The following is a 26,059-nucleotide window of genomic DNA, read 5'->3' on the forward strand; positions in this document are numbered from 1 at the left end:
GGATAAAAGGAGAAATGTTTTTTTTTTTTTAAAAAAAAAAGGTTTAATTGCAGTGAAAGATATCAGATAATATTCCTTAGTTCCTTACTATTTTTAGTGCATCTCCACCAGCTGGAAAACAGGGGTTCACGGAATAATATGGGCAATTTAATTATTTCATTGTTTGAAAAACTGATCCACAATAGGCATTCCAATTAATCCAAAAGGTGTTCTGTGGGATTGAGATCGGGGCTCTGTGTGGGCCACTCGAGTTCCTCTACACCGAACTCATCAAACCAGTAAAGGACCACAAACTGGTGCCACAAGGTTGGAAGCATACAACTGTTTAAAATGTCTTTGTATACTATAGCATTAACATTATCTTCACTGAAGCTAAGGAGTCCAAACCCTGAAAAACCACAGACCATTATCTCTCCTCCAGAAAATGTTACAGTAGACACCATGCATTGTGGTAGGTAATTGGTGATTTTAGGTTTGGTGGATGCTAGGAGCGCAACAGACTTCCAGACAGTGAAGTGTGATCATCACTCCAGAGAACATGTTTTCACTGCTCCAGAGTCCAGTGCAGGTGTGCTTTTCACTGCTACAGCCTAATAAAAAATTATTTGATCCCCTGCTGCCCACAAAGACATGATCAGTCTATAATTATAATGGTGGGTTTATTTGAACAGTGAGAGACAGAATAACAACAAAATAAATCCAGAATAGTGCATTTCAAATAAATTATACATTGATTTGCATTTTACTCAGTGAAGTATGTATTTGATCCCCTATCAATCAGCAAGATGTCTGGGTCCCAGGTAACGAGCTGAGATTAGGAGCACTCCTAATCTCAGTTTTTTAGGGCCATCTACTGTCAAATCTTGGGTGAGAACCTCCTTCCCTCAGCCAGGACATTGAAAATGGATATTCCAGCATGACAATGACCCAAAACACACGGCCAAGGCAACAAAGGAGTGACTCAAGAAGAAGAACAGTCCCCAGACTTTAATCCCATAGAAAATCTGTGGAGGGAGCTGAAGGTTCGAGTTGCCAAATATCAGCCTGGAAACCTTAGTGACTTGGAGAGGATCTGCAAAGAGGAGTGGGATAAAATCCCTTCTGAGATGTGTGCAACTCTGGTGGCCAGCTACAAGAAACGACTGACCTCTGTGCAGGGCCGGCCCAAGGCAAAATGCCGCCTGGGGCGAATTTTAAAATGCCACCCCTCCCCTTATCTACCCTTCCTCTCCGTCCCTGCCGCTCCCCCCCCCTTGTACTTACCTTTCAGCAGTCCTGTGGCGAATCTCCCTGTTCGGTCTCGGTGCCGGCTTGTAATGCTGAGCGCCGGAAATCTTCCGGCACTCAGCATTACAAGCCGGCACCGAGACCGAACAGGGAGACTCGCCGCAGAGGAGAGAGAGGGGCGCCGAGCGGGTACTGACAGCTTGGTAAGCGAAAACCACTCGGCGCCCCTTTCTCTCTCTGTCGCTTAATTAAAAAAAAAAGAAAAGTGCCGCCTGGAGCGGTTGCCCCACTCGGCTCCATTGTCGGGCCGGCCCTGCCTCTGTGATTGCCAACAAGTACTAAGTCATGTTTTGCAAAGGGGTCAAATACTTATTTTACTGATTAAAATGCAAATCAATGTATAACTTATTTGAAATGCATTATTTCAGATTTTTTGTTATTTTGTCTCTCACTGTTCAAATAAACGTACCATTAAAATTGTAGACTGATCATATCTTTGTGAACAAACATACAAAATCAGCAGGGGATCAAATTATTTTTTCCTTTACTGTATATGCGGCTGCTGAGCTATGGAAACCAATTTTAAGATGCTTTCAAAGGTATATATATCTATCTATATATATCTTACAGTGGTATAAATGAAAAAAATAGTGTTGCATATCGGCAGGAGTAATAAAAATGTGTGATTGATTTTTAACATTGTAATATTTTACAATTGCCAGTAGATGGAGCAATTTCTCAATCTTTAAAATAAATACCATGAGCCTTTCTTACACCATGCCTCATTTTTACACTGCTATTCGATCTAGCATTTTCAATGGCACATTAAGTATGCAGATGAATAAAAAAATAACTATGAATGAGGAAATGGTGAATATGACGTCTACAGACTATGATTGGCATATTGTCCTAAAGCTCCAAACGTTGAAAGATAGTTGATAAATAAATGACATTTTTAAAATCAAGATTGTAAACTTGCGAGCAGGGCTCTCTCCACCTAACGTATCACTTTGTCTTAGTCCGTCAATCCTCGTCTTGTCATACCCCTTGAATATATATATTGTATTAAGAGCTGCGTAAATTGTTGGCGCTATATAAATAAAAGATAATAATAATAATAATAATAATAATAAAATAGTGACAATACTTAAATATAAAAATTGAAAATAAAGGAGACCCAAATATGTAATTTAGTCAGGCAAGGCTATCAGAAGCTGTGGTCTATTAATGAATTTAGGATACATTATGGCATGGTTTACCAACCCAAATGAATATATTAGCCAAATGAATTAGACTAATTTTGTCAATCCATGTTCCATGTTATTCTTTAACATTCTAAAAGTAATTTTACTTTCTTACCAGTTGTCTTCTTCAGCCTCTCCGGTGTCCTCAAACTCTTTTCCTACAGCTTCTAGTTCAACCTCAGTCTGCTCTAAAAGGGCACACACAGTGTCCTGGAGAGAGGAGGTAATGTCAGTTCCAAAGAATGCTCACAAAGTGACAGCATATTTTTGCAGAAAAACAAGAAAACACAGAAAAAAACCACACAAAGTACATTTGTTCCTTGACATTTATGAAAAGGGAGGGGCAGAGGGGTATCTATTTTAGAAACTGTAACATTAACCATATTGAATAACCATACATATACATTTGCCTTTTCAAAGTCAGGTTAACAAGTTCCACAACCCCTCCTGTACAAATGTATCTTCTACAGGCCTATACTGATAAATATTTGTAAGACAGTGGTCCTCGTCCAACCCATTTCCCTTGTTTTTATGCTATCACTTTGAATTTATCTAAAAGTACTGCTCTCATCATTGCTAATCGACTTACAGAATGCTTCTTAAAAACTTATACTGTATCACTGGCCAGGCCTGGTATGTATTCCAAGCCCCTACATATCCCCTGTCTAAATACTGGAACCTCTGTGATGAGTCTGTAGACTGTCCTTAATAGGTTATTTTTTTCTTACCGGATTCCCAGCATCGCTCTTTTCGGGACCACTGCTCTGCTTATGTTTTCTGTTCTGTTTCTTCAGGTACCGGTAGCTCAGGAGGTTGTACCAACAGACTTCTTTTTCTCCTGATCTGCAGACATCAGCTAAACTTATCTGTGCGCCTCCCTGAGGGACATAAAATAAGTAACGTTAAAAATATATATAAAAAAAGAAGGAAAACCATTCACATTAGTTAGCCGAAACTGACCCTAGTACAGAAAATGTCATTTATAGGCTGTAGAAATTGAAGGGCCGAAGCTGTCAGAATCAAAAAAATTATATAAGTAGACTTCTTCAAACCGTAACAGGTGACAATGTTGAAGAAATTATGGGTTGGAAGGGTGGATATATATTGGTTTCATACAGGAGACATTCATTTGTACTGTGTTGTCTGCAATATAATCTGGATTGAGCCAGTCACACCAAACACATATTTGTGAAAAATATGGTGCATCTTGTATATGAAGATTTTTGCACCAAAAAATCCTGACTTCATTACCACCACATCATAAGTTGTGGTGTGGAGTTATACATGAAGTCAGGTAGTAGTTCCTCAAAAGCGAGATTGTAGACATTGTGTCTACCAAGCATTTGTAACTTTCTATGTTACCCCCAACAATCCATGATACGTAGGAATTTATTCAGCGAGCGCCTAGTTTGCTAAAGATAAATGCCCGGGCAACTCCTGAGAATTAACATCTTGCTGCAGGCCAAATGAAGGCACAAAACTCATGGAGTCCCATCAGGAAGTTTAGTGGAAAACTTATTTTTATATGTCTCAAGGGAAACTCACTGTAAAATTGGTCTGACCTTCCCCAGAGAGGACCCTCGCTGAAATTGCTGGGAACTCAACTTAGGGACAGGAATGGAAAATTAGACGTGACATCTCAAGGAGGCCTTGGTTACCTCAAAGTGCTCCTGAGGTTTAGCTTTAAATTCAAGGAGATACAATAATTAAAAGTGGGATTGTTCTGGTGTATGGGCCTAAAGTGTACCATTCATATACGTGTACCCAAATAATAAAAAATCCCTTTGAAATATACCATATGAACCAATACTGAATCCCCATATATTAGCATGAATATTCCCACAGTAATAATAAAAAAAGTTCTCTCAGTTTGCTGAAGTTATCATGGTGCTGTGTACAAAATGTGATAAACCATGAAGAGACAGCAAGCTGTATCCATAGCAACAAGTACCAATCTTTACATTTCAGCTCCAGAGATAAAAAGGGAACCCAATTAAACTGAAATGTATAATGCATCTGGCTATAAATATCAAAGTGCTTGTTTGAACCTCCCATTTGGAAACAAACAAACCCCCACCCTGAACATGTCTGCTCACTTACAACTGATACGGGGAATCCGGTATTACATTTTAAATTCATTTATTAAGCTTACAAATAGCTTTTGTTTTTAGCTTTTTATTGTTTGGTCGATTATTTGGTTTGAGTGTCTGAACGCCAACCACCGATGTAATGCATACCAGTAAAAATGTAACCCTACAAATAGCGACATATAGACTATGGTATACAATGAGGGCACTATGCGTCTCACTGTGTTAGACATTACTAACACACATTAATGACCACACCACATTTACAGTTATTGAAACCGAATCATATAAGTTGACTTCAATACTTGGCACATGTTATTATGTTATTATAATAATTAATTTAACACAGTTAAGCATTTATCAGCAAACATGGAGGTAGGCAAACTACTGACTGCACCACATTGGCCTTAATGAACTTTTGCCATGGTAAAAACAACACTAAAATCAATTATATAAGAGTTTCTTTCATCATACTATATGTGCAGTGGTTAGGACATAGCAAAAGCACACAGTGTAGTGGGACTAAGATATAACCAAGCTATACCGGTTACCAAATGTTTTTGTGCCTTAGGAGTGGAATTGGTAACCTCAGCATGATTATAATTTGAGCGTGCAATTTTATTTTTGCAAATGTCTACATTTTAGACATTTTTTTCCTGACTGCCTGTGCCTTGGAGAATTATTCTTCACTGTCTAACGGAACTTGGTTCCTCTCTGATCACAATTGTAAAGGGAAAATGCATAGCGTCACCAATCCCTGAAATATCTACATAAAGGACTTCTAGCTACAGCTGTTAAGAAGCAATGCCATAAAAAATCTACTTTTATTTGACAACAGGGCTGTATTAATAAGTGGGCACATGCTCAGGGCCCACCGGAGCCCTTACATGGGTCCAGTTGGGTCCATGGTACCCAGGCATCACGTTGACAAGGCCAGCAATTTGCCCCCCCAAGACATGTTCTTTCTGGATTGATTTATAGAGAAAGAGCAGCGTTTTTGCACCTCTCTTTCTCCGCAAATCTATCTATATTATTCTGGTCTCTTGTTGTACTTCCGCAAAAGGGTGGAGCCACGGGGACAGCTTCTCCCTCATTCTTCCAATCAGGGAGAGGGTGTGGCCAAAGCCTCTGCTCTTTTGAGGAAGTGCTCCGGGAGCAGTGGTATTCTCTGTGGGGCCCAGCTCTTTGCGAACAATTTTAGACTATCCCGGAGGCAACCTGTCTCTGTGTGCCAGTGTGGGACTTGGGGCAAACTGTCCCCCCTTAACAAAGCAGGGTCATGTAATACAAGGTTACGTCACCCTGTGGTTAAACTTAATGGGGGTGAGGAAGGGAAGGAGGGAGAGAATAAGAAAGGTAGTATGCATGTATGACTGTATGTGCGTTAAGTGTAAAGTAATTAATTACCAAGCATTCCTCATGATGATTAGAATGAAGAGTGCACGCATCAATTCGTAGGGTCTTCTGATGTAAAGCCGCATGAGATACAGACACCAGAAACATTTCATTGTATAATAGGCAGTCTGATTGCTCCAGGGTTCTTGTCCGGAACAAGCAGCTTGTGCTTTCAGAACAAGGAAGGATGGCAACACGAACATACCTGTGAAAATAAATATTACTTTCTGATTTCAACTGGACTTTCAGTAATATAACAGACGAGTTACAAGAAATGCTATCGGTTGCCCAGATTTGATTCAGCACACTGGACATGCTATGTAGTGGAGGACTCTAAAGACAGAGCAGATGTGGCTCAAGAGGGTCGCTAACTGGGAACATTGTGATAGCATCCATTGTATTGTATTGTATTGTTTTTATGTAGATTAGTCCCTACCTTCCAACACATTTTCATGAAATTAAAGTTAAAGAAAAACAACTCACAAAGGCCCATTTAGTGTAATTCAATGTATGAAAATGTCACATTTATGCAGAGTAAAACGGGGCTTTGTTATGATTTGCGTTAAAAAGGTGCATTCTACCTACACTTGAGAATACATATGTTGATGATACTTTAAAGTTTACCATATGTTTTTTTTTTTTAAACTACAATGGTTTTGATATGATGAGACAATGAATCCCACTTAAAACTGCACTCTTTGGTGGTGTTGAATGTTTTATGCAGCTACTGAAAGCCTGAAATAGACAATATTAGCTCTCTAAATGCCTCTCTCTTTCTGTTGTGTAGCTATTCATATGTCAATCCCTGTTTTTCTGTTAATGTCACTCTTTGGCTTTCTACGTACTGTATATCTCTCTGTATACTACTCTGGGTTTGTGTGTATATGTCTCTCTGCTTGCCCCTTGATGTTTCTTACAACTTCTCTTTTACCTTTATTAGAAAGATACAACTAAGGAAATTTATTAAACTCTAATTGCAAAAAATATGCATGTCTAAGTTCCACACTTTAGCTGCACGAAAAAAATCAAATGTAAATATTTATTTTATAAATTCACTATTTTTTCATTTCTAAGAAAATTATTCATACAGAAAGTCACAGTAAAGTCCTGCTCGCTATCCACACTTCTACCCCCCCCCCCCACAAACCAAAGCTCCACAGGCCCTTGTTCATTTGTTAACAAATGTTAACATTCGACACAACTACTGTATAACTTACACCGTCTGGTCCTGCTGTAAGAGTAAAGCACCAGGATTCTCCAGCTGCACAATAAATACGGCAAACTGATGTTTCTTCTCATCATACCTGAAATAACAGAGAACAGAAATGATATATAAAACACATACATTTCAATATTGGAATAAACTTTGTGTAAAGTACTATAAACTGTCCCACACAAATGCAGCTGTCATATACATTGACATTAAATAGTAGTGGAAGTATTGGTAGGTCACACTAAAATTTGTGGGTTCATTTAATCATTTCTGTTTGCAGATGAGTTGAAATATTTCAACGCACTAGCTTCACTACGTATTTTGAACCCAGCTCTTGTCTTTCCTCCAGGTTCATCCTGCATAATGCAGCAAAAAAATAATTTTGAATTTGTGATCAAAAATATGTATTCCCACGTAAACATGTGCAAGAGACTCATATGGTCACCTGTAAATTTATAATTAGATGTTTTCAACCATAGAGCTTTAGGGCCCGGCTTCGACCTGAGGGATTTGTCTTTGGTAGACCTTTATAGTATAGGTCATTAAGAGTCATATTGTACTTTTGTTATTTGTTATTTGATCTTGTCTTATTTTTTGAACACGTAATACTTACACTTATAGAAAGGCTTGGTTGTTACTTGTTGTTACTTAGCATATGTTTTATTGTTTTGAGTTTTGTTTAGCAACTAATATATTATAATAATTTAAAGCAGGAACATTCAAGATGTTGCATCCAGATCTCAAAACCTATCAATCTTAGTTTGTAGTGAAAGGCCACAATCTGTCTTCTGAACAATGAAGGCTCTAATTTGTTAGGGGCCCCCATTTATAGAACTGTCACATCTGAGATTAAACTATAATTAAATCTAGCGATGAAAGCCATCTCTCCAGTCTTGCGATGAAAAGGTGGGCTAGGTCACTTCCTGCAACACTTCCTGTTCCTTCATTTCCCATTGCACTAGAATCCCGTCAGTCCGAGCAGGAAGTCGCACACTTTGTAGACTCTGTATGCAGTGTTTAGCAGACTGCTCACAAAACCTCTAGTAGGAATTACTTATAATTGTGCTTTTCCCCTGTAAAGCTTACAAATACATTAGGTTGAGGCATTAGCTTAAAACAAGGCACGCTGCAGTAAAATGGCAGCTCTCACCTATAGCGTAGAAAAAAACAGGTCAACTTTGCTGTGGTTTTAAATGAAAAGTAAAGTAACACTTGATTAATCTGTTGTATACAGATAGAAAATGGGATAAAGGATAATCTGGAATGTGACAGATCCTCTTTGTAGAATGGCTCTGAGCCAGGAATTCAAAAATCTGGACTATCCCTTAATTGTTTCTCCCTCCCGTCCATACTTTGGGGTCTTATGGATCAATAAAGACCTTAATCTGCTGCCAATCAGTGCTAGTTTGGACAAAATGATATGTGTTTTTTTTGCCCTGTTGTATTCTTGGCATTCATCCAGGTAGCAACAGCCTTTATGTCCCATAAAATTCTGAATAAATAGCTCTGTACTGTTAGATTGTGCTATATGTTTATGCTAGTTTTGGCATATGGGTTTATGCAGGACAGCCCTTAGGCACGGGCAAACAGGGCTCCTGCCCTGGGCTCTGCATTGCTGCTGCTTACAGCTCTCCCTTTTGCTTGTTGTCATTCTAGGTCAGAGCGAGATTATATGGTATATAATGTAATTTGCTAGTATTCCGCATCTCAGACCTGCAGAGACCACAAGTGTGAGGTAGAGCAGAAGCCTCCTTCCTAAAGATAGGGGTAGTCTGCAAACTGTCCTCGCCATGGGCCCCCAAAATCTCTGAAGGCAATAAACCAATTGGCTTATTTGAATGTCTTTTAACTTTTTCCTTAGGATTGCTTTATGCACATCAAACATCAAAAGCTTTCTGTGTTTTCCTTCACTCCATCCACTGGAAGTTTATTACAGGCAATGTATCTACTAAAGTACTGTAAAGTAGAATTTTCTTGTGATACCCTCTTCCCTCTTGGACTTTTTTTTTACTGCCTTGACATATTTAATTATTTGTTCTATGCACATGCAAAATACATACTGTTTACTGGCACAATGCCACATGAGAAAAAAACAGCATACAAGAGGTTTTTTTTTTCAAATTACAACAATTTGTCCTTACTTCATCCAGACTTTGATTTTAGCAGTGCCTACAGTCTCAGAATCCACGGCATCATATTCTGTATTTTCCAATGAGAGCCTAAAAAAAGTTAAGAATGATGTTAATTCATGGAAATATGATTCCTGACCATAGGTTACAGTTTAACAATAGCTAAGCAGGACAGAAGACTCTTCACATTCATATTCCCCCAAATGATACCTTTTTACACTAGCTACTCCATTCATTAGATCGTTTAATTGCATTACTGTGCATATCAATCAAATTTGATACAAATGTAATTACAACCTCTGAAATGACAAAAGGATCCATTTAAAGGTTACAAAACTAGTAGCTCAAATCTCAAAATACTCCACACACAAAAAAAGCAGAGGTCCAGATAAAATAATGCAATCTTTTATTCAAGTCCTTGGACAATAAAATAGAGAGTAGGATAAACTCAATGCAGGACCAGGCTAAACTTTTGGAATAAGCACATTTGGTGTGAAACACGTCAGGCCTTTTCCTGTATTTTGTCTGTCCTGCTCTATCCTACAAACACTGCATCATACTTACAAACCCACAGTGACATAGTTACACGTATAAACTAACATATAACGCACATACAGTAACATACTTACACAGACTTACATCCTTACTTACAAATATAGCAACATACATTCACACGCTAACATACTTATTTATACTTACACACACAACATATTTTTGGTGGATCAGAAGGGGGTAGGCCGGTGCCAGCTTTTCTGCTAGCGCAAGGTCCTCACACGATATGTCTAAGCTCTGGGAAATGATGTCATATTCCGCTGCTCAAACGCAGCGTGTTGGGATTGAGGACGCGTGCCCCGCAGCTCCCGTACGTCAGGGGACCTGGCGCTAAGGACCCATTTTACACCACTACTACCACAGAGCACGTTACATGACCCCACGGAGCGCTTCCCTGCGGACATGCAGGGGGTCTGCCTCCCTGCTTTCTCTGGTGAGGCGCACCCCCATGAGGTATGCTAGCTGTAACTATTCTGGATGTTACAGCTGGCATACCTTTTGCGTTTTTGTGTGTACATGTGGCTTAACTTAAGATCAATGTGAATTAAAAAAACATTTGTATCTGCATTATAAAAACTTAATCAGTATGTGTCAAAGTGGTAAAGGCATTTCAATGTGAATATTAGCTATATTTTAATAGATACATTTAATGATCCTCTGTGTGAGGCAAGCTCATTTTCAAGTATTTAAAAATTATGTGTTATGTTTTTAGCAGGATTTAAATTCCCTTTATGGTACATTTCTAAAGAAAAAAAGTAAGAATTTTATCTTGTAATTGCCCTGACAGATTATAAAATATAGTTAAATAAAAACAAGAATAATGCTTTGTAAGTTCATATATGGTAGCCTTATGTCTCAAAAGAGATTATCCTTAAAGCCTCGGAGAGATTGAAGCTTTCATTTGTAACGTAATTATGTTAGCAACCTAGTCAAACAGATAAAGAATAAGTAGCTTAAATATCATATTCCACCGACCTGATAAGAAGAAACAATTTTTAAAACTAAATTAATAAGTAAGAGATTAAGAATACATTCAGCTTTTTAAAGTAGAGTACACCCTTGCTTGTAGTGTATACTGTAAGGACATATAATTTCTGCAATTAATTGAATATATTTGTATATCCTAAATCAGGGCTTGACAAATTTGTTGTGAATCTAGGCTCCAGCTAAACAGCAAAAACGAGCCCCCACAAGCCCATTTGATGACTCCTGTAGGCATGGAAGCCTACAGCAGTCATCAGAGACCCCCCCCCCGCAATGGCTGGTCTATATAGACCAGCAATTGCGTCCCAGCTGCCTTCAGGGACGGGGGAGAGGGTTCTTCGGTCTCCACATGAGTGTGGACACCAGCCCCAACACCCCCTGCTGCCTGATCGCTCCATGAGAGCAACAGTGCAGCGTTAACCCCTTCAATTCCACAAATGTGTATAACACATTCGTGGCATTGCAGGGGTTAACATTTGTCCCCACAAGCTTGTGGGGACTAAATATCAGTCAATGCTGTGCTCCAAAGGAACATCAGCATTGAAAGCGTTAAAAAAATAAAAAAATATAAAAAAAAAAAATTAAAAAAAAAACCAAAAACCAGCACTGACCTGAAAGTCCAGGGTGCTTCCAGGTCAAATGCTGTGAGTTTAGTAAGTGGGCTGATGATGATCAGATCACTCCTGACCAACTGTTCGTTTAAAAAAAAATCCTGGCTCCTAACTTTTTTAGCTGACGCCTAGATTCATAACAAATTTGTCAAGCCTTGATTTAGGATATACAAATATATATATTCAATTAATTGCAGAAATTATATGTCCTTACAGTATACACTACAAGGGTGTACTCTACTTTAAAAAGCTGAATGTATTCTTAATCTCTTACTTATTAATTTAGTTTTAAAAATTGTTTCTTCTTATCAGGCCTGTGGAATATGATATTTAAGCTACTTAAACAGTTTTTGCTGTTGCTGGTCTGCCTGGGCTTCCAGGCAGACCTCCAGCAGCAGAGCCCCTTACAAAACGGGAATTAACCCATAAATGCCGCGATCACAGCATTGAAGGGGTTAACGCTGCACTGTTGCTCTCATGGAGCGATCAGGCAACAGGGGGTGTTAGGGCCAAAGAACCCTCATCCCCTGTCCCTGAAGCTGCCTCTGGCAGCTGGGACGCAATTGCTGGTCTATAGACCAACCATTGCGGGGGGTCTCTGATGACTGCTGTAGGCTTCCATGCCTACAGGAGTCATCACAGGGCTTGTGGGGGCTCGTTTTTGCTGTTGCTGGTCTGCCTGGACTAGCCAGCTCCGTGACAGGTGGGTTGAAGAAATACTGCACCCAGGCGCTGCTAACCCTAGACTTACCCCTGTTCTTGTGATTAAGGCGGAGTGATGGGTGGAGCAATGGGATGACATGGGCTGGGCTGATGAACGGCTTGTACAAGATTTCTGATGGTGATCCTCCTGCCAACCCACTCCTTGTGTTTACATAGTCACTGTGACAACGTCAGACAGATAGTGGGTTCCATTTATTGATGGAAGAGGCTTTTACGTTTTTTTGTCTGTTCTTTGCATAATAATAAGCTATGAGTTCATTAGTTTACCATAAGAGCCCATTTTTAGACCACACCCTAAAATCATATCTAAAATGCAGCACCTAAGCATCACAAACAATAACATAAATATTTTTTAACACACTGGAACACTTTACGAATATTCTTTAGAGCAAGAAAGCAGAAGGCATGCTGATGGCAGGATGCTACTATTTAACAGGATACCTTTGTGCAGTAGGCTCGTACACTCCACTGTCTCCGGCTACAGATTCATCTGACATGGCAGATGATACACAGGTTGCTTTTAAACCGCTAACACCAAGGCAGTTTATACCTATTACATAAAAGAGAAAAGGGGGACATACTATTACGTTTTTTGGACTCTATAATTTTAACACAGTCGCAATTTACATGAAATCTAGAGCCATTGCTAGCTTGGATTTTAATTGAGTATCTTGTCGCAATCTAAGAATATCACTGTGTCTAAATACTTGGATTTTCATCTGCAGGAATAAACACTACAATTTAAGTAATGAACTAAAATTGAAATGAGCCATTAGTATGATGATCGAATAATGTACTATTGGACAATTACCTAAAACGACATAGAAAAAAAATCCTTTATTCATTATGGTTGTAACAGAGTAAACTGCTTATATTCAGAATTTGTACGTTTTACCGTTGGAGGAAAAATTGCACATCTTTAATTATTTTATGACTAGCTATGTTCAAGAAATAAGAATACTTAATATAATATTAATATTATAAAATATTAATATATCAGCCTTAAGTTTTACCTTTTCCTTTACTTTTGTCTTCTGATTCAAAGTTGTAGCCATCTTCACCAGCAGTTAGCCCAAGTTCGGAAAAATGCACGCTAAGGTCAATGTCATCATCATTTGCATGGCTCAGGAAAACATCTCCAGTTAAAAATGGGTCAGTTACAAGGGGTGAACAAGGCGGAGAAGGGGACGACAGTGAAGACCTAGGCGATAGAGATGTCATTGACCTGGGCGTTCCAGATAAGGACCTCAAAACCTGAACACGGTTTGCAGAATCAATCCTTTGAGATTTCACCACCTCATTTTCATGAATGGTGGTGATATAACCAGAAGGTCTATAACCAACTGCTCCTTCCTGAAGTAAGAAGTCAACTTTGTTCTGGTATTCTGAATCTAACTGGTCCAGTTGTTCATGGTAGAGGTCAGTATAACTGGCAGATGTTGAGGAGTCTTGGCTAGACGTGACTAGGGATCCCCTACTGGATGCTAATGATCCTGGACTGCTGCCTGAGGAAAGTGACTGTGTACTGCCAGAGAGGCTGAAAAAGATGAGATTAAATAAAACAAAAATCAATGTAACATATTGGAGGCATTGACCATAGTAGAAAATGGACACGTTTTTAGCTCTGCTTGTATATTTATATTTGATGTATTGACACATAAAAAATCTGATGCAAACTTGTATCAATGTAAAAAATACCTTTTTACTAGTGTTAGTGACAAATACAATGAAAACCCAAACTCTGCCCTGAAGAATCCCCACCATTTTGGTAATTATATATTAGAGTATACTATAAGTATATTGGACATCTATTTAAGGGAAAAACCAAAACAATATTTCAATGATCCCCCTAACCCAACACATTCTAATTGCGGCACTGTATGAGAAGGTACAAAGCAGACTTGTGGATTTGGATTTGTACGAATGTTAACAAAATTTGCCAATGTAAACAATTCATACAAATGTCTGAGAATGAGGAAGGTGCCCCAACAAAACAAACAGGAACAAAGCTGAATCCTCTAAATTTGCATTTAAATTTCATTTTCCACACTCATTCTGTTGCCCTCTGTCTCTCAATGTCTCTGTCTCATTTTCAACAGATCTGGATATTGTTCTTCTCTTCTTCACGTCCTCCTTGTCTTCATTCTTGTTTCATTGCTAATGATCAGCTTCTCCCAGTGAATTGCTGCATTACCCTGGCCTCCTGGCTTTTCCCCTGAGGTCCCCTGGCATGAGGTTTTCCCCATGGTGCATGTGGAGGATCGCCCGGTGGCGAAAGTGCTCCAGGAGGCCAGAATAATACAGACAAATCCGTGGAGAATTATTTTGCACAACTGTAATTATTTAGTTTTGAATTTACATACACATTTAAATATTTGCTGAATTAGGACTAATGCACCTTACTTCATGGTGATACATACCTCTTTAATTGAGTGTGCAGTGTTGCAATTAATCTTGCTGTCTCTTCCAGTTCTCTGACCAGTTGATTCCTTCTACTGTTCATCTTTAACCTAAAGGAATATAAATTTACAAGAATAATAAATGTATATGTTTTTTGATATTTTTCTTATATTTAATGGAACTCACAGGAATAATTTCACCTTCAGCCCCCAGTCCAGCCACTGGGCAGATATAATAAATCCCCTGTAACCTGCTGGGCTTGTTGGCCAAAATAACCGCTAAAAATGTAGTAATTGCACAGTCACACATGCCTACAGATATTACAGTGGAAATACCAGTCTAGTGACCATCCAGTTTCTAAAGACATCTAGACAAGTGGCTGTGTTGTAAAGTTTGAAAAGAGATCGGACCACCATGGAACCCAATGGAACGTTTCTGCTAATTGGACCATTTCAATGGTTGATATGAGTATAAGACACCATTGGAACTCAACAGATCTGAGCTGATGCCCAATTGATCTTTCTAAATAACCCAGATGTCTACTGTCTCTTAAAAATGTAAACATTCACATTGTGATGTTTTGGATCTAAATTTGCATGTGCTTGCTACTTTGCCAATGTACAGTTTAGATATTTAAAATAATCTTTGCATACTTCCAGAAAAGATTTTTTATTTCACTTGTCTCTTAAAAAATAGACAAGATCTTTGTGTCACAGATGAAGATGGAAACAAGCTGCTTAATTGTTATATCAGATCCACAATGATTTTACCCCTTGTAAAGCTGGTAAAAAAATTGACTTTAATTGATATGGGAAAAGTGCCAAAGTCATTACATCTGATATTCTCAGTGAATGTGAACACACAGCACGTAGAGATAATGTCCAACATGAAATCTAGCAGTTTAAACAACAAAGGGCCCATGCCTAATTTAATTCTAGCAGCAGAATAAGGTCCTGCGCACTTTGGCAAGGGCCCACTCAATGTGTTCTCTGACAGATAACCTATCTGTTGTTCTGAAACAAAAGTATTGCTTTCTTTTTTAGCGTAGCCGCTAAAAGGGATTTACATTTTGTAATTGCACAGTAAATGATAAGGTTAAGAAGGAGAAATACATTAAAATGATCAAACAAGATAACAGCATATCACTTTTAAAATGAAAAAATAAAACGTCAATAAAACTAACAAGAACACAATGTAAGTATAAAGAAAGGAAAACAATGTTGCTTGTTTGTAGAAAAAAACAAAACGTAGTATGATCAAGGAAAATTAAATGTTGATATTGTATCAACAATTACATATAAAACAAATTCCTCTGACAAGAGTTTAAATGGGAACTGTCACATGACACACACATATATATTTATATATATATATATATATATATATATATATATACATATAGATAGATAGATAGATAGATAGATAGATAGATAGATAGAAATATATATAGTAAAAGACAATTAGAAGGCCATCACATCATGAACTGATAAAGAACAGGATCAAAAGCAGTTGGCCACAGACTGTGAATATGCTGGAGAATCTAATTTTCCTGACAACCCTAATTGGAGTAAAATCCACATACCCCGAAGTTTATGAAGCGGCAAGTCTCATTCCTCCTTTAAAAAATGCCGGTTTGGCTCTAAATAATACACAGTTAAGCCTAAATATTTAAACTCACCTGCAAATTAGGTATGCTTAGGAAAGAAACCCTTAAGAGTTTTGAGAAAGCATTCCAAACTATACAATATCTACTATTTCAAACTTTATTTCCATTTGCCATATCAAAATATGTGCCCTAGCGTTAAGGGGAACATTACGTATATTCAGAAAACATGTTGTGTTCCTTGAGCTCGCACTCCCTAGTTGGTTTGAATGCCTCTTCTAACCTAACCTGTCTGACAGTATAACAGATGATCAGACCATACTGGTACAGCCTTGTGCTATGCCATTTCTAATCTAAGTGTCTCTTATGGCAGGTCTGGTATGCTTCAAAACGAAATATTTTACTGTGTATTTACATAATCACTTCCTGACTTCTGGAAAATCGGAAAGAAATAATCTATGTATAGTTCAAGTACCTGACACTAAATTCCACAGGTTCTATAGGATGAACATCTACTTCACAGATAGGTCCTGTATATATGAAACCACCAAACAGATCGACATCGGCATTTACCCTTCCCAGACTAAAAAATCATTCTTTAGATGCCTTTAAAACTACAAAGCAGAATAATGTGTCTGGACGGAATTTGTTTGATAATTTGTCGCTGAAGACAGAACGCAGTAGACGCCTGAAAAATAATAATTTGCTCCAAAGTATAACAATTTGATTGGAAACATCTAGTTTCTTTAAGATCTTTTTTTCCAGTGAGGTCAGATGTCTGCTTCATCCACAATCATGAGGATTGTTAGGGGCAAGGATTGGAAACAGAGGGAAAGGGGGATTTGGGAGAAAAGCATAAAATAGAACACAGACATAGATGAAAATACAACAATTTGGGAAGAGAGGGGGATTAAAAGGAGTTTGTCAGTGAAAAACTGTTTTGAAGGGAGATGAGTAAAAGGGGATATGAGGACATTGGACAGGGGAATGGAGGTTCAGGTTCAGGACATGTATGTCTTAGAAAGCCACCTGAATACTTTGCTACAGATTCCCCTACCACTATGGAAAGAGGTACATGGCAGGCATCATTCTTTGTTCTCAGGCTTTTCTCAGAGAAGGCAACTCCCCATTTGGTTTCAGGACTCAAATTAGCTTTATCCATTTAGACTTTGTGGTATCATCACACACCCAGTTATGGGGCTATCAGAGAAATGAAAGAATAGGGTATTCACTAAGCCTACCTGGAAACGTGTGCAGGGTCTAAGTCGCAAGATGTCCATCTAGGGACAATTAATAGGTGATGGCTTAGCAACAGCTTTTTGCAAACAAATTGAGTGTACTTCACGCTGGTCTTTCCAAGCAGTCTGTACAAATCAGTGGTAGGGTTGTTTTTACAGTTAGTTTTACCTTTCAGTAAGTGCTTTGCTTTGGGAGTCTCTTGCAGCTTGTAAATCTTCTTCTAGTCGCCGCTTTTCTGTCTCTAGTCTTTCCACATCAGTCTGGCTCCACTTTCTGGGACTAATAAACCGCATTTCCTTTAAGAGTTCTTCTTTCTCATTTATTAAGATAAGCCGATCCCTTTCAGAATCAAGAACTCCCGGCCAGGCTTCACTGTCTAATTTAGACAGCTGTATCTTTATGTTGGCTATCCTGTAAATAAGATATTGCATACAGCTCACACAACAAATAAAAGGCTTTTCAAAATATATGAACTCAAGCAACAGGTATAAGTGTCGTAATCTTATGTAACAATAACAATTCTTCAAACACTGAAAAAAATATGAGATTTTTCTGCACATTTTAGAATAGGCATTCACACAGATTTGGTTGAAGAAATGTCATGCAAACATAATGTTTGCAAAATGGTCCCATTAATGTGGTGGTAATTTTTTTTCTAAAATCAATTTTATTATGACATTTTCTACCTAAGAAAAAAAAACAATTAAAAAAAAGAAAATTTCTGTTATAAGGAAAGACATCACTAATACATCACTCATCATTTGGCTATAAACCCAAATAAGCATGTTCCATTTGTATCTACAGGGTTACACTATTCTGAGATGGCCTTTCATTTTTGTTCTGTAGATGCCACATAGAAATCTTCTGCATGCGGACAATCGTAAGGTGTTTTAGTAACAACCGGTCTCCTATAAAATATTTTGCAGCCTGAAGTTATCAAATGACTACTGGATAATGTTATAAAACCATTAGACGTGCTCTTACAGCCACACATAAGATCTGAAATAATATGAAAAGGAAACCAGAGGGATCAGTGTGATCTAATGTGTGATCTAATCATCTAATACATATTAGGGTAGAAACATGTTTTTCTGCACAACAAATTTTTTTGGTGTCTCAAAAATACATGTAATATAGTTACTTGAGGAAGCAAATTATATTTTACTAAGGAATATGTTTCCAGTCTGCTAAATTGATTTATACCCTATAGAACAGTAGCTCAATAGAATACAGTTTATTTCTGCAAAAGAAAAGAATGTTTTTAATAAACTCTTTGAACAGCATGTCATTCATGCACTCGTTAAATCCATAGAATACAACAGGACATGTAATTCACAGGCAACTGAAAAGCCTCAGGTTACCTGGACCCGTGGCACAGATGTATAGGACAATGCTGTCCTCAAGACACTACAGTGGCAAGACCTTCTTCCACTTGCTTGAGAGATGACAAATCATTCCTTTTTTTTGAAGATTGTTAACTTTTGGAAACATATGTGTGGAAACTTCCCAACCATAGTTAGGGACTATCATGAAAATGTTCAGGTTTTGTTATGTAAGATCTATTCTAAAGCAAATCATTTCATTTACCCACAAAACACAAACACAGAATGCATTATCTGCCAAGAGAGTTAAGATAATGGCAAGTTCATTCTATCTTATGTTTGTATCCCATGTTTCTGGTCATTTTCTTTTTTTATGTTCAGCTAGAAACAGTTAATTTCCCACCCCAAGATACCGGGATATTTGCGTATAGAAACATCACCTTCTCTTTGCTTCTTCATACCGAAGTCGTAATCTGACCTTCTCAGCCAAGTGGTTATTACTGATGACAGCAAGCTAGGAAAACAATATCAATTATAAGAACATATGATATTCTTTCTGCCTTATTTTCAAACTTGGTCTATTAAGAAACTATGTGGGCATCATTATATAGTCCAGATATGAAAACTCTACCAGGTAAATCTAAACATTATTTAACATCATCAGAATAGATTTTTAGTGAAGATACTATACCTAGATAAACATCAGACAGGGTACTGAAGGCTGCCACTGTTTAACTTCATTTCTAAAAAACTATAGCTACACATAAAAAAAATCCTACAAAACTAAAATCTTCTGTACCGTGTGTACTATAACACTGTAGCATGTAAATGAAAACTATTTATATAGTATTTGTGCTTAATAATGCTTATATGAATAAGCTAGTTATTTAGTCATCACAAAAAATAATTGTGAACTTTTTGACTATGCCTTTAATTGAGATCTGGGCTAATTAATTTCTTTATACTCTATTAGTATGATCTGGACACTATGGATACTTCCGGTAAGATCTTTCTATACCCTAGGCATTTCTCCTCCACTCGCCATGCTCCTCTTTCAGCCCATTGTAACTCCCTAGCTCCAGTCCTCAAAGACTCCAAACAGTGCCTATCTTTGGAACCTGTGCCTTGATGAATCTTCTCGCAACTATTAAAAGCATGCATTAATCATTCACATTGACCTCTTTCTCTGAATTCATACACTATTCTCTGAAACCCAAACACAACCACTGGCATTTGTTCTCTGTGGGATCATAGTTCCTCCAGCTTAGTACCTCCCTGCTTCTCCTGTCAGTTACTGACTTTTATTAAACTTCTTATCCAGATCTTTAGATTTCCTTTGTTGGACATTTAAAAGTAAAAAGGTAAATAGCTTTATACCGTATTTGCTCGATTAAAAGACGACCCCCCAAATCTGAATATTAATTTAGGAAAAAAAAGAAAAAGCCTGAATATAAGACGACCCTATAGGAAAAAAGTTTTACAAGTAAATGTTAATTCATCTAAACTATTTTTTTTTTTATAAAAGCTATGATTGAGAAAAATATTTTGGTTTTATTTCCTTCTATTTTCCAACCTGCCCCCCAGTTATGCACATCTGCCCCAGAAATGCCTTATACCCCCTATATGCCACTGTGCCCTATGATATGCCTTTTAACCCTATATGCCACTGTGCCCCATGATATGCCTTTTGACCCCCTATGTGCCACTCTGCCTCCAGAAATGCCTTATACCCCTATATGCCACTCTGGCATTTAGAGGGTTAAAAGGCATATTATGGGGAAGAGTGGCATATACGGAGGTTTAAGGCATTCAGGAGGCAGAGTGGCGTATAGAGGGTTAAAAAGGCATTTCTGGAGGCAGAGTGGCATTAAATGAGTTAAAATGCATTTCACAGAGCACTCTGCCTCCAGAAATGCCTTATGCCCCCCATTTAACACTCCCCCTCCCTCCTCCAAACTTACCAGTGCTTCTGACTCCTCTGTCTTGTAGCCGGGGCAGCGTGTAGATCCCACGCACTTACGCTGCGTGCGGCACCGGTGCTGAGAACTCTGATCTCTGACAGCCGGGTAGCCGGGTAAGGTCTGCGCGATGGACGCAGACAACCCCCCCTGCTAGCCACACCTCCTTCCTGCTGCAGCGGAAGTTGTCTACGTGAATCGCGTAGACATCTTCACGCTGCCCCAGCTACACACCGGGGACTCCGAAGTACCGGTAAGTGGGGCGGGGGGGGGGGACAGGAGGATCCAGGTCCCCTGCAGCTGCGGGGGATCTGGATCTTAGTCGTCTCATAGTCAGATTGAGGTCTGATTATAAGACGACCCCGATTATAAGACGGCATTTGCTCTGAAAAAAACCTCGTCTTATAATCGAGCAAATACGGTATTTATATGTGTGTGTATAGATCTTTATATTAAACATAATATTTACCACAAACAATTTATATAAAATATATTATAATACTTACGTTCCCTGTAACGTCGGTCTGCGAGCTAACATTGAGATACTGTCTTGGAAGAGAAGTATTCGAACCTCCTAAAGATGTATCGCTGGCCCACAGATCTGACTGAGATCCTTTGTCAAAGCAGAATCCATTTTTCAATCTAGCAAGACTCTAGAAGGAGACAGTATTTGTTTAATAAGACTAATATCTTCTAGGACTATTTTATTTTGATTATAATGACATTATATAACATTTGAAAATATTACTGATGTTCTCAGTGTATTAATAACCTTAATTCAGTAGATAAGGACATGAATACAGATCCCTTCAACACTTGAATAACAACATTATTGAGGGAGCGGGATAATATATCAAATGTTTAATAAAGTAGGCTGCTTATTAATGAATGCGTAATGGCCGTATTTTTTTTATTTTTACTCCCATGCTCTCTTATAATGCAATACACTATTTTAGGCTATCATGATAACAAAAAAATGATTGGCTAAGCATTGAATAATATATGTGGCCACAGGTTGATTATTTTCTGTAGATGCACGTGGCTTTATTTCATTTGTTAGAGGGATTTATATAAAACACTGTTTATTATAATTATTATTCTATGTCTTATCTGTGGCTTTTTCCTTTGTAACATTTGCTATATGATGTATTTGTGAGGTAGAAGATGAATTAACCACATAGGTTACATTTGAAATAGCCTTGCATTGATTGTTATGCCTTCCTCTCTGTCCATGCCATGAGTATTAAACAATTAATTTATACTACAATAAGAAGTCACATTTTGCTGTAGCCACACCAGCACATATTTATATTTGCTGTTCCATAAATTAACAGAGCTTTGCAAATTCAAAACTGTATATAATTTTTTCGACATTCTATAAAGGAAATGTAGTTCCAACAGGAAATGGTAAGTGCAATGCTAAATATTTATTTTAAAAAGTTACTTTCATGTTATGTATTTTCTTGTTTGCCAAATATACATAAGTATACTAATGAACAAAAGAAGAAAACATACTTTTATTTTTTTAAAAGCCAAAAGATGTAAAATGTCCAAGTTCTGGGAAATTTCCATGATATATATATATAATAATATATATATATATATAATAATGATATATATATATATAACATATATAACATATAACATGTTAATATAATATTATTATATATTAATATAATATATTAGTGGTTCTAAAACTAAGAATTAATTGTGTTTATGTAACTTGCCTGTACTCAGTTTAACATATTGGTTATTGTCCTACAGAACAATCAATGGCATTGAATTTTTTCTTATTTACCAGAGGCAGCACCAAATAAAAAGGACCAGATTGTGCATTTATGGGTACAATGAACAGAATAGGCCCCATGACATGCTGGACAAGGAATCACACTAGATTGCTAAAGAACCGACGCTGTACTGGTTAGAACAGAAATGTATCTACATCAATAGCGTGTACGTAATGCCAAAGGAAAGGAACATGATTTGACTAAAAAAGCCTTCAAGCCCTTAATTGTTTACAGATTACACAATTTAATGGGATAATTATAGAAGGCAAATTGCGATATACGTTTGTTGAAACAGGCATAGTATATGATTCATATTGTATAATATAACAGTAAACTTGTCCTACTTGCCAAACTCAGATATGTCAATTACCAGGGGGCTTTATTTAAAAGTCAATGTTTGAGTACTTAAGGAAATCTCTGCTATATATAATCATACACACTGCATATATCTTGCAAGTTACACACTGATTAATTTATTCTCTTATTAATACAGTTTACAGTATGGAAAGGCATCGGTGGCTAAGTATTAGCAACAATAAATTGTAAAATGTATTAATGTTAATTTCTTCAAGCTTCAGTGTTTTTGGAGAAAAGGTATAGCTGAGATAAAGATGTTCATTTACTATTGGAAAGTTTATTTTCACAAATAAATGTAAAAACATCCTTTAACCAATATCTTAAAAAAATGTGAAATTGCAGTCACATAAGTGTATCTTTCCAAACAATCTGGTACCTGCCCTGTGAAAGGGAAGGGGCTTAATGGCATTACTAAATGTTTAAAAGTTTAGGAAATAAAAATAACATTTTGTATTAATAAATCAATCCTTCATTAAGCTTGGATTAATGAATGAATCATGTCAAAATGTAGGAATGATGAATTCTGATGAAATGATAAAGGATAAATGTCTCCATTAAAATATGTTGATGCTTTGTGGATTTAACTATATTTCTGAAAAACAGTAATGCCATTTCAAACATCTAAATTCTTTCTTACAGAAAGCCAATTTCTATGGATTAGTATATGTGTTTCTTTTTCCATTGTATCTCTAAAACTGTCTTGGCAGAAGAGAAAACCAAGGTAAACACCAAATGCAAAAGTTGATGAAAGTTTTGCCTTTACCCAAATAGAGCCACTCCTCTTAGTGGTGACATTTATTTCCCATTTCATCGAGGAACAAACACAACTTTCCTAAAGCCCGTCTGGCTCATCACATGTTGTCTTATACCAGGAAATGCCCCATGCTTGGCTGAATTCTTACGCCTCCTCTCCTAGGGGTTTAGTTAGTTAGTTGTGAAAAAGAGACAGGGCTAGCCATAGAGGTGAGTTCTTGTCCCAATAAGTATTTGAAATATAAGATATGGGTCGGTAGTATGCAAGGGTTGAGGGAACCTGGGTTGGTGAAAAACAGTTCCCAGGCATGGTTACCACCATTATCTACGTGTATTTCAATGTTATTGCTTAATATTCTTTTCCGATAATTTTTATGGAATTTCACAAAGGTCTTCCTGTACGCTACATTACTTTAGCCTCAAAATATATTAATCTTATGTAGCATACATTCCAGAGCACCAACATGTACAGGCACCCACAGCCTAAAAAAACTATATAATGAAAGGATTTATGGGAGAAGCATATACAAAGTGAAGCTGGGAACTACTAGTTTGTGGTGTGATTAATCAAATCAAAATGCTTAACCTTGCCAACTTATCCACTGTTCCTACTTAAAGTGGATGTGGCTTTTGTATTATATGCATATTGGTTTTCGGTGGAAGTCTATGCAGAAATCACTTTTCTACCCTGCATGTTTTAGCTTAAACAATTACATGGTCAGCAACAACACTACGAGTTGATTCATTTCATGAATACTTACAGTAGGCATGTTTCATAAAAATAATCAATTTGGGTTTTCACTATTGTCAACTTGGTAACAAAAATATATGAACGCACACGGATCAGCCATAACATTATGACCACTGACAGGTGAAGTAAATAACACTGATAATCTTGTTATCATGGTACCTGTAAGTGGGTGGGATATATTAGGCAGCAAGTGAATATTTAATCTGCAAAGTTGATGTGATAGAAGCAGGAAAAATGGGCAAGTGTAAGGATCTGAGCGACTTTGACAAGGGCCAAATTGTGATGGCTAGAGCATCTCCAAGCATCTCTTGTGGGGTGTTCCCAGTCTCCAGCGGTCAGTACCTAGCAAAAGTGGTCCAAGGAAAGAAAAGAGGTGGACCGGTGGCAGAGTCATTGGCTGCTAACGTCTTGGTGCCAGAAACCACAGCACACCTTCAAAGGTCTAGTGGAGTCCATATCTCGACGGGTCAGGGCTGCTCTGGTGGCAAAAGAGGGACCTACACGATATTAGGCAGGTGTTCATAATGTTATGGCTGATCGGTGCATAATTCTTGTTCAAACTCTATACATAGAGGATGTGGTAGAATGGTGGTTTGCTGAGGTCAAGAGCCCTGCAAAGCTTTATTTTTTTATTAAGGATTTGTGTTTGATTTGCTTGAAAACAGACAATTCAGATTTTTTGGATCTGCTGGAATAGAAGAACAAATAAGTGTAGGATGCATACACACAAATAAATCCATGAAATCAATCAATTCTATACATGAAACGCTGCCTCCTTTAGCACTCTGCAAAATTCCAAATAGATGTGATACATTGCTCCTTATGAAAGGCGAAAGTGCAAGGTGTATGGAGGAACTTCAATCACTTGATCGGAATATGGAACTATTTGAAGACTCACTGTGCTTCCTGTCTTCATGCTTCTCTTCTGGGAAGGCTTCCTACAAGTTTTTAGTGGGAATTTGTGCCCATTCATTCAGAAGAGCATTTGTGAGGTCAGGCACTAATGGTGGACGTGTGTATCCCAAAGGAGTTCGATGGGGTTGAGGTCAGGGCTCTGTGCGGGCCAGTTAAGTTCTTCCACACCAAATTCATCCAAGTATGTTTTTATGGACCTTCTTTGTGCACTGGGGCACAGTCATGCTGTAATAGAAAGGGACCTTCCCCCAACGGTTCCCACAAATTTGAAAGCATAGGATTGTCCAAAATGTCTTGATATGCTGAAGCATTAAGATTTCCTTTCACTGGATGTAAGGGTCCTAGCACAACCCCTGAAAATAGCCCCATACCACTATCCCTCCTCCTCCAAACATTGGCACAATTCAGTCTGGCAGGTAACATTCTCCTGGCATCCACCAAACCCAGACTCGCCCATCAGACTTCCAAACAGAGAAGCGCGATACGTCACTCCACAGAACAAGTTTCCACTGCTCCAGAGTCCAGTGGCGGTTTGCTTTACACCAGTCGATACGATTCTTGGCATCACACTTGGTGACGTGAGGCTTACATGCAGCTGCTCAGCCATGGAAAACCATTTCATGAAGCTACCTCCACAGTTTTTGTGCTGATTTTAATGCCAGCGGAAGTTTGAAATTCTGTAGCTACGGAATCAGCAGAACGTTGGTGACATTTTCGCACCATGCGCCTCAGCACGCACTGACCCCGCTCTGTGACTTTACATGATCTTCTGTTTCATGGCTGAGTTGCTGCTGTTCCTAAACGCTTCC

At 37.9% G+C, this 26,059-nt stretch overlaps 1 protein-coding gene across 1 annotated transcript in view; it reads right to left on the reverse strand.

Moving 5' to 3' along the window:
* WWC1 (WW and C2 domain containing 1) overlaps window positions 1-26,059 on the reverse strand; it is a 92,553-nt gene that overhangs the window by 12,859 nt on the left and 53,635 nt on the right. The window contains exons 7-17 of the mRNA XM_053465350.1: window positions 21,194-21,340; window positions 19,170-19,243; window positions 17,576-17,818; window positions 14,586-14,675; window positions 13,179-13,702; window positions 12,607-12,715; window positions 9,308-9,385; window positions 7,171-7,257; window positions 5,966-6,158; window positions 3,200-3,349; window positions 2,587-2,681 (exon numbers count right to left, since the gene is read on the reverse strand). Of these exons, the coding sequence (XP_053321325.1) occupies window positions 2,587-2,681; window positions 3,200-3,349; window positions 5,966-6,158; window positions 7,171-7,257; window positions 9,308-9,385; window positions 12,607-12,715; window positions 13,179-13,702; window positions 14,586-14,675; window positions 17,576-17,818; window positions 19,170-19,243; window positions 21,194-21,340 (1,790 nt within the window). The remainder of the gene's footprint in view (window positions 1-2,586; window positions 2,682-3,199; window positions 3,350-5,965; window positions 6,159-7,170; window positions 7,258-9,307; window positions 9,386-12,606; window positions 12,716-13,178; window positions 13,703-14,585; window positions 14,676-17,575; window positions 17,819-19,169; window positions 19,244-21,193; window positions 21,341-26,059) is intronic.

This window comes from Spea bombifrons, chromosome 4 (genome assembly GCF_027358695.1).
Source record: "Spea bombifrons isolate aSpeBom1 chromosome 4, aSpeBom1.2.pri, whole genome shotgun sequence".
NCBI lineage: Eukaryota > Metazoa > Chordata > Amphibia > Anura > Pelobatidae > Spea > Spea bombifrons.